This window comes from Nuphar pumila, chromosome 17, assembly GCF_984573655.1.
Source record: "Nuphar pumila chromosome 17, dmNupPumi1.hap1.1, whole genome shotgun sequence".
Taxonomy (NCBI): domain Eukaryota; kingdom Viridiplantae; phylum Streptophyta; class Magnoliopsida; order Nymphaeales; family Nymphaeaceae; genus Nuphar; species Nuphar pumila.
This window is the reverse complement of record NC_143265.1, coordinates 8,312,081-8,322,387: the sequence shown is the minus strand read 5'-3', so window position 1 is coordinate 8,322,387 and position 10,307 is coordinate 8,312,081. Positions and strand designations below refer to the sequence as shown.

The following is a 10,307-nucleotide window of genomic DNA, read 5'->3' as shown; positions in this document are numbered from 1 at the left end:
TCAACCTGTTTACCCGAACCCGATCCGCCAACCAGTTTACCTGGCCCCGACCCGACCTGCCAACCTGCCCGCTAGACCGCCAACCCATTTACCAAACCCAACCCGTTTATTAAACGGGTTAACCGTGTCATGTCGGGTTACCTGTTTAATAAATGGGTCGGGTTTGTGTTTGCCACAGCCGACCCATTTAATAAATGGGTCATGTTCGTGTTGAGGTATGCTGACCCGCGGACACGACCCGATTGCCACCCCTACCTCATAGGCATAAAAATCCAAAGCTAGGACCCTTGCCCTCGTGGCCTATGCTAATCCATTATATACCTTACATTTCAAAGACGGATAATAATGACTTCTTCAGAAAGATTAAAGATCCACTATATACCTTATAACAAATGTTCTACAAATCATCCATTATTGATGGGATAATAAGGTGCGACTGTCTACAAATTCAGATTACTATAATTTTAAGCAATATTATCAATTTGTTTTCAGACCTGAATCCAGGAATCAGCCCATTTGGACTTGAATCGAATCAATCTGAATGGGCAATTAAAATTGAAAATTTGTTATTAATTTTTTTTTAAAAAAAATACAACAGTTTTAAAATATTAAACTATTAAAAATCGGGTGAGGGCTGAATTAGCCCTTATGAAATCGATTTAGGGCCCATTCAATTAAAATCTGTTGATTCACATCGACACAACAGTGATTTTAACCATGGATTAGTGAAATTAGCTTCAGCTCTCTTTTTTCCTATATTTCAAAATGTCATGATTCTTAAATGCTATCCTTAGAAACGAGACTGTTTTTGGAATAAGCTAAAAGATTGATCTCCACAGTATGCAAATTTTCAAATGTTAGAAAAGAGAGAAGCAATTCGATGCTGCTGATTTTATCAAATACGGTGTTGTCCAAAGATGGTATAAATCTGGGTGACATTCCAAGGTAAAGTTATCAGACAGGAATGATTTCCATAGAAATGGGGGGTAGCCATTGATTTTGGGGCCTCTTTTCTGAGAGGAAAAGCTAGTCAGCGTTTGCGTGGAAATGGGGTGTGGTGCCGTGAAACCTCGTTTTCAAACACAGATCGGTGATTCGCTAAATCATTAGATTTCCTACCGTGGAACTCCTTCTGAACCATGCCATGTAACACTTCATGCTATTATCCAATGAACGGTTGATGCAGAAGAATACTTCCCACAGCAAAATTGGTAGTTTATTTAATTTGGAGCACCAACTCATTAAGACCACTCTTAGGGTAATACTAAGAAAGCAAAAGAAAAATCCACCATAAGTTACTAGAACCAACACGAAAAACAAATAATGACATCTAATGGAACATAAGTGAAAAACATAATGGAACACCACACCATTGATGAGCTTTTCCTGCCACCAGAAGTCCCTGTGTTGGTGGTGCTACTCTTATGGATCCTCCAGAAACATCAAAATGCTCATTCTCTTGCACGCTTATGTCTCTGTCAGGACACGTACTTGTTAAAAACCAATAAAACGACATTAATGCAACAATAAGCTAAAGCTAAGCATTTTTACACAGCCACCGGTTGAACCAATCACATTTGTTGAGTTTTCAATTTCAGTAATTAAAAACATAGAAAAAATAGTACAAAGTACAGACATGCAGACACCGCGTTTGCTTTCCAGCCACAAGATTTCAAACTAAATGCGATTTGGAATTGTATGAATCAGAATCACAAGGGGGGCACATGATTCCAATTCTAGCAGCAAATGAGAAAACAACCCCCATTTGCCGCTGCAAAAGAGTCACTCATGCCCTATTCTCTCAGGTCTGCTTTCATGTGAGAAAATTGAGCCAATGAGATTCATTTTTGCATTTGTGCGAGAGAATGATTCTCATGGGAGTTAAAAGAAACGCTCCCCACATGTTGAAAAGTACAGAGGCAATTAAACAACAGCACGGGCATGAACTAGGACTGCAAAAATCAATATTTTTTTATCCAAAATTTAGTGTAAGGGAAGACAGACATTCAGGAATAAGATGACAAAAAAGACTGGCCCATTAACTAAAAGACATGCCCACCAAAATTTGCTACAATTCTTTGGCCAATAGCTTGTGTCTACAAAAAATTCTAGCAATTGATGCTGAAGAAAAAAAGTTTGCTTTCCCAAAAAGTAAAAGTCCCCGGAATGAAAGTTGAAATGCAAGAGCAAATTCACCCTGAACACGGTATCATTGCTAGATAAGGTAGGTTATAAATGAAACTAGAAACTAACAGAGCATGCTCATCATAATGCAATAAAGCTCATACAAGGTAGCAATAGGTCCATGGAATACTCACAGATCTTGTTGAATGCCACAATATCACAGCTCTGGATGTACTCATTGGCAGGTTCAGAAGTAAGGTGTTCCTCGATGAGATTGTCCACAGAAACAAGGTCGTCAACAATTGTCATCATGATCTGTAGCTTCTTGATACCATACCCAACTGGTACAAGTTTAGCTGCATTTTTCCATTAAAAATGATTAGTTGCAATGTTTTGATCATTTTAAGGAATGAGACATTTGAAATCCTCTTGATGGCCAAAGAAAGGAGAGTATACATGCTCCCCACAGCAAGCCTTCCATTTGAAGGCTTCTTACAGCCTCCTCGAGCTTCTGCATGTCAGTCTCATCATCCCAAGGTTTCACATCCAGCAGCACAGAAGATTTACCAGCTGAAAAAAAAACATAATATTGCAACAAAGAAATAAAACATAAGTCAACAGCAACAATAAGCAACCTCAATTCATTCAGAAAGCAAAATCAGTGGATACAAGGGGCCAAATCAGTTAGCTGGATAGTTAGGTCACACTATCATAAGTTCATACTAAGGGGTTTCAGTTTCAAACCCAATGGAGGCTATCCCCTAGCTTACTTACAAAAAAATTATAATAATAAATAAATAAATAAAAAGGAAACACAGGTTTGCAATGCATCATGCAAGTATAAACGTACATACATGTTGAGATATACAAAGTAATCAACAAATAGATGCAACTTTAATTCATATAGAAAGCAATCAGATGTGGATGACAACCCAACAGTACCCCCGAGGAAAGAAGAATCTGGAACTCTCACTATGTAGTATGTACACACCCAGATGTTGTGCATTCTTTAAAAAAGCACACCTTCATTCAATGCAATCGCTCTCAAAATGTTAGGAGAACAAAAGGTGCCACCATAATATAAAAAGGATGTAACGATCACCACAAGGATGGCAATATTAAACAGAGCGTGCAAAGTATACTAGAGAAACCATGCCAACAGAAATGTGATAGGCTGCCAGTTATTTATACCCATCCAGGATTTGATAAAAAATGCATACTGCTCTTATTGGTTCAAATAGGCTACTAAATCATGTAGGGCCTCATGTGCATCTGCATATGCAGTAAGAGTTCAACCTCCATTGAAAAGGTTGGGAATTTGGGATCCGAAACAGTCACTATCTTGCTGCATGAATTTCAGATACACTCTCCCATGAGCATGACATCATGAACGCATGATTCCATTTTACCTTTCCATGGCAAGAGACAAGTTTTTCTTTGCAGATGGTAAAGTACCAATGAGTTAAAAATTGAAAATAGACTAATAACATGGAAAGAAAATAGAAGCGCTTATTAACTAAAAGAGTTGAAAAATAATATTGAGGCTCTTCTTTTTTCTTTTGGTCTTTGGGTGTTGTACTGCTCAGGAAGATCACTTGGCACCACAATGGACAGAAGTTACACATGCACAGGCATGAATATGACTACTAAAAGGCAAATCAACGACTTTGCATCATTTAGAGGAGGAAAATACCATGGCGTGCCAAGATACTTTTCTGTGGACTAATTTGAACTACTTCCACGACATTGATTCCATGGCCCTATAACTTCAGGAATATTCTATTTAAGCGTGTGACAGAATAGCACATTATACTTGATGTTAACTTCTGTTAGGTGGACACCTCAACTAGCTTTGCATACCAGCATCAACATAAATGACATGATGTTGATAACACTGACACCAATACTAGATACAACATGGCAAGTGGTTTAAAAAAATCGAGATTTTTGGGATAAAAATTTGGGGCATTACAACTTGATATCAGAGCATATGAAAAAAATTGGCTCAAAACTCGTCCAACTAACCGACATTGCTTAGTGAGTGTGTTCCTTTTTATTTTTGAGTATTGTTATGAAATTGTTCCTGAAAAGTTTATGGCCGACACTCTGACCATAATTTTATTGGTATTTTCTTACAATTTTGGATCTCAGTTATACTTTCAATTACCTTTTTCCTTTTCAAAATTTATAGTTATAGCTAACAAGACCTTGTTTATATATCTTGATCTAAGTCTTCACTTGGAAAAGCATAGTTGTGATTTAAAGTTTTAAGCCTCATATGGTCATACCTCTTAGTATGCACTATTGTGATTATATATGTTCAATAATGTAAATAACTCAATATATGAATATAAATCAAATGTCCTACCTTTCATAAAATCCATGTTCCTGTCTTTACAGAGGATATGGAAATAAACAATGAAAACTTTAATGCATAACATGGCAACAAATGTTGCTTAATAAATAAATTAAGATTTTACGCTTTCAGAATGTCAGAATCGTAAGCATCCTTGTAAACATGTTACATTGCATGTATTTCAAAAGCAATAAATAGCTTTTAGTATATACAGAATTGCATAATTGCCTTTACATCTTACAACTCTGCACAGGCAAATGCAACGTGTTTCAGATCCTCATGAAACAAATTATATGCCAGACAGACTCAAACACATGCTCACAAGTAAATAGGCACCCCAATTTCTCCAAGCCTACATGATAAGGGGATGCAAACAACTTACACTCCTTCTTCTTGCTGGAAGCCTTTACAGCAGCTGCACGTTCTTCAGCTGCCTTCTTTTCCTCTTCCGTTTCTTCACCAAACAAATCAACATCATCATCTTCTTCCTCTACTTTGGCCTGCAAAATCACACTAAAGTTAATGTGGTTGTCCTCTCCCTAAGCCATTTGACTTATAGCCTAAATGATGGCCGCAAGTTCATATGCCATGCCCTAGAAAAGATGGAATTAGAAAAGCAATAACAAATTTAGAGAGATTCCTTTGTTTTATCACAAAATGGCAGATTCACAATGTTTCTCTTTCCCCACAGGTAGAGAAGATTTTTTTCTAAACATGCAGCAGTACAGAATAAATGGATTGGGAACAAAAACTAAGAACACAGTTTTTACTGAACCTTTGAATCAGAAACTTGAGGAGAGACAGAGGTCTCTTCACTGTGAGGAGCAGACCCCTCTACTTTGACACCTTCACCTTCCCCATAGACACCACTGCACATATGAGATAAATATGGTTTAAGATTATTAAAGTAAAGGAAAAAAAGGAAAAAAAGATGAAAGAGAGCGCAAGCACCCACCTCAACCTCAGAAGTGCACTGATGTGATCATACCAGCGGGATACATTCACAAATTGTGATGATGGTGCCACGGATAGAGCAGCATAAACACAAATATCATCCTTGGAAGCTTGGTAACTGTATTCATTACAAGGAAAAAATGTTTGCAAAAGAAATACAAGCAAATCAATACAATGCCTAGAAACAATATGAACAAAACAGAACAAACCCAGAAATGTAACTGCGGCAAAGAAGGTAGCTGTCAAGCTTCTGGAGACCAGATTCTGAATGGAGATTGCCAAATGAAACTGCCATTGTGACCAAATTCTTCTAGCAATTTCTTGCAGGCATTTTGTATAACTCCACTTACTTAAAAGAAACAAAACAATGAATATGGTTATTATTAATTCCTATAAGGTTATCAACCTTACATTTATTTAACAAATGCAAATACCTGACATATATAAAAGATTCATTCAGGTTCCAGCAGAAAACCTAAACACATTATGTCACACTTCCTATCTGCTTCCTTCCTTGGTTTGCTTGATAGTTGTCAGCTGTCAAATACAGCTCAATTGCCTTCTTAAATACTCCATAAAAGCCTATGCATAAACTCATTACAGGAGTTATGCTTTTCACTTGTGTTTGCCTCGTCATATACTATCCTAGAAGTTGCAGACTGAACCCTGTTTTCTAATCATAAACAGCATGATTGCCTTATGTGACTACATCAATATATATCCTTCCATTCCACAGCTCAATGCATAAGCTTAGAGGGGTAGAATAGGATTGTAGTTGATAATGAATGGTAAAAGTGGATGGTTAAGGTTGAACTATCATCACTGAGGGGTCTCGGGTTCAAGATAACTGACTATTTCAACTATAACCAGTTCTTTTGTCATAATGCGGACTAGATTTGGTAGTTAAAAGAAACATCAATTTGAAAATTGCAAATTATGTATGACTAACCGGTTAATGCCAATTAATAAATGATTGACTGGTTAGTATATACTGATTCCAAATTATCCCCACCGTGCTGCATCCCTCCACTTGTCCTTCTGCCCAGATCTGATTCACCATGACTTGTTGAAGAATGCAGCTCCCAACGAGTTGCCAAGGACGAGGTTGCTACTATGGGCAAAAATCCAATGTTGCAACTTATAGTGAAACCCCAACAGGCAGTCCGTGTTTGAGGAGGCAGTAGAAAAGGGATTCCCTACCTTCTTTTGGAAGCGGTCCGGCTACCTCTCTCTTCTCTTCCCCTCTCTTAACAAATGGCGCCTGCTTTCCAGCTATTTAACAAAAGAAAATGGAAAGACACGGGGAGCACAATCATTTGTGATAGATGGACAAACAAAAGTTTTTGACTCGTCCCACAAGTTTATACATAATTGAAAACTATCCATTTTCTCGACAGCCACCTGTTCTGCCTAATGAATTCCCCTCTTACTCGGAATTTCACTCGCCAAATATTAAAGGTTTGAGGCACAATAACTTCACTACCACAGAAGCAAAAAGACCACTGGAGGAATTTCAAAGTAAAAACCTTAATCCTCATTAAAAATAACACGACAAACGCAATTCTCCCCGAAAATTAGAACACTTAAACAAAGCTCATAGAGTCACAGATTCATAAATGAATTCAACTGAAATGATAAACCACAACAAAAATTCAAGCACAAATATAAAAAGAGGAGGAAGAAGAGTAATCAAAAAAACAATTTTCCTGCAAATACAAGAGAAATCGCAAGACCCAGCTTCTAAAGCTAGAGCGATGAAATCGATCGAAACACGATGCGACGATTAAACATATTAACAACACGAAATTCGATGGAAACAAGAGATCTAGAACAAATAAGATAGATCTTAGGAAGCATCTTACCTCTGAAACCCTAAGGCGAGCAAGAGAGACGTTCGCTGGGGTTTTCAGGGAAAGAGACGCCTAGGGTTTATCTGAGCCCCTTTTCTAGGGAGGGTGGGAGACGTTAAGCTGGGTCTGGAGTGGGTATCGTTCCAGACAGGCCAGACCCGAGTCCGATAAGGCAGAACCCGATGTGAAGGGATCGAATTTTACCCGACATCCGAAAGAATCCGAGTCCGTCTAATCCGATTTGGTAAATAAAAAGGTTATCCGGTTATAATCTGATGCGGATATGGTCTTAAATTTTTTCTATCAAATCCAACAAATATCTTGATTTGATAGATATATTACATGAAAAAAACTGGATATGGTATGAGCTTTTTACCAACCCAAGTCGAATATGAATCGGAATTCGTTTAGCCAACATCCCATTGCTCGAATCTGGTATGGACACATCCAATCCAAATCTGAACCATTTGCATCCATATACCTGATGTTGTCAATGGGGTTGGGTTGGTATCGGGTACCCAATCTGACCCGTACCCCAATACTCGGTTATCCGCACAAAAATGCTGATCCGGGTAATGTGCAGGTTGAGTTTGGGTTATGATTTTTGTCTAGTATCGACCCAACTTGACCTGAGTATTTTATACATATTTTTAGTGAAAATTAGATCCTTAACTTATATTATATGGATAAGATTGTTAGATTTTTTTTTGGATAATCCAAGGAAAAACCTCATCACCGACAGCACCTTGGCTGGCCAGGAGCATAGTGACAAACGTTTTTATAGGCAATTTTTCATTTTTCAAAAAAACACGTGAAAAATTGAAAAAAAATCATAAATCTCGTGTTTTTTTCAGCAAAATCTCCAAAATAAAAAAAAATAATTAAAAAATCTAAAAAAATATTTTTATAAGAAAATATTGATAAAAATTATTTAAAAATAAAAATACACGATTTTTTCACGATAAATAGCCATTTAAAACATAAATATCACGTTTAAATCATAGTATTTATGTTTTTTTTTTATAAATCTCGCAATATTTTGAAAATCTTGTGAGAAATTGACGTTTTAAACTTTTTGGCAATTTCTCGCGATATTATCACGATATTTTCATAAATCTCGCGAGTACAATCAGCTTGGACCTTTGGGCAAGGAATGTCACCAGTGGGTTTTAAACTTGTGACGTCTCTTCAACTTGGTGACATTCACAAGTTGCCCCTACCAGATGAGTTGGGCCCTTGTGGGACTGTTTTTAGATATCATTTTCTTAACCCTACAAAACAAGAATCCGGACCTAAATCCCACAACTAGTTATTCTGAGTCGGATACCAATTATGAAACAGCTGACAACCCTACTGGCTCGGCCCATGTGACCACTTGGGATGACCCACCCCATATCCAAATGGCCCAAGCTCATGCCGGGTTCTTATAGGGATCCAAGCCCAAGGGGCGGCCCGGGCCCATAGGCTCATTGGACCATGACTAAGGACCTAACCCAACTCCGGGTGACCCGAACCTTATGAAACCTTACCTTTAGCTTGGTTTTGCTATCATGACATAGAGAGTGAGTTTATGACCGGACCCAATCCAAACCCAGCTCTGGACTTCTTATACCACTAGCCTGCTCGAGCAAATGCCCATCCATCACACTCGGACAACTTGACAATCTGGATCATTCTGGATTGAGCCAGGTACAGTCTTGTAAGGGCAGCAGGAGTGCCAATGCATTGGATACCAGATCCAATTTCAAATCCAAGATTTGTGTATCAGAGTATGAGCATTATCACAAATATGGTAATGATCTAAATATGCCAGTTATATTGCAAAATTCTAGAAAACTTGCAAAAATTCAATTTATTTCCTTCTTAATATTTCACCGACATATTATGATTTTTTTTATGATAAAATTTTCTGCCCAAGTCGGTAATCTCCAGGCGGGGTCACCGACACCTAAGCCCTTATGGAACACACCAGTGAAAGGTGCTTGCACACCCGGTGGGAGTCGAACCTAGGACAAAAGGGTTAACTCCTCCCTAGGCTCACTACCACTCAGACGACCCGGCCGGGTGTATTACGATATGTTTTTTACTCAAACTAAAATACTTTTTGTATTTTTAAAAATATTATTATTCTCAAATTTACTAATATTTTCTTTGATATTTGATTAAAAATATTATTATGCTCAAGCCACTTCCCTCTTTTTCTTCTTATAAAATTTTTTTAATATTTAAATAAGAAATCTTCTTGTTGAAGATCTCAAGGCCCCGTTTGCAGGCTGGAAAAATATTTGAAAGAAAAAAAGTTTGATGAAACCTTTAGACCCTGTTTGATTGTAGGATAAAGTTTTGGAAGAAAAAATTGACTTTTTCAGATAAAATACAACTATATGCAAAAAAAAAATGTGAGGTTATTAAAGCATGTCCGTGTTTGATGGAAACATGAAGAAATACATGAGTCTAACTATTTCAATGGAGTGGTAGATCTAGAATCGGATCCAATCCCAACAAACAAGAAGAACAAGAACAAGTGATGAGATTGAGATTCAGAATCCAATTGGATTTGTAGTTAGTATTTAGGATTTGGATTTTTGTTTTGGGTTTGTTTTTGTATTCAGATCTTATCTAAGATCCATTGTAGAGTCATGGTTTTATTTTTTTATAAATACTTATTATGTAGGGAGAAAGTTTAATGTTAGATGATTAAGAATTGTTATTTTTTTTTTTTTTACATAATTTTCAGTTTTTCTTGCTTTTTCTTTGGATTCGTGAGTAGGAATAGTGTAATGTAGTTTTTTCATAATTTTAGTCATCTCGATTTGCATCAAATTGGTATCAAAGCATTTCTTTATAAATCAAGCTCTCTCGATTTACATCAATTAGTATCGAAGCCTCTCCTTCTCTCAAAACTTTATCCTACAATGTCCACGAGGGCTCCGCTCATCTAGTAGGGGCGACTTGTGAATGCCATCACGTTTACTAAATGTCACAAGTTTAAAACCTACAAATGGTGTCCCTTGTCGCAAGGT

At 37.2% G+C, this 10,307-nt stretch overlaps 1 protein-coding gene across 2 annotated transcripts; it reads right to left on the bottom strand.

The window, feature by feature from the left end:
- Positions 1 to 1,194: 1,194 nt before the first annotated feature.
- LOC149811550 (elongation factor 1-delta 2-like) lies at positions 1,195 to 7,344 on the bottom strand. 2 transcript variants are annotated; one of them, XM_089993212.1, is made up of 8 exons: positions 7,297 to 7,344; positions 5,644 to 5,783; positions 5,436 to 5,552; positions 5,256 to 5,349; positions 4,863 to 4,980; positions 2,581 to 2,694; positions 2,319 to 2,480; positions 1,195 to 1,475 (listed from the first exon to the last, which is right to left on the bottom strand). In XM_089993212.1, coding segments are annotated over exons 2-8 (693 nt in total). In that variant the 5' UTR covers positions 5,730 to 5,783; positions 7,297 to 7,344; the 3' UTR covers positions 1,195 to 1,473. The 2 variants fall into 2 exon arrangements, with proteins under 2 accessions (XP_089849338.1, XP_089849339.1); XM_089993213.1 differs by having other exon boundaries at positions 5,644 to 5,755; positions 7,297 to 7,339.
- Positions 7,345 to 10,307: the final 2,963 nt, after the last annotated feature.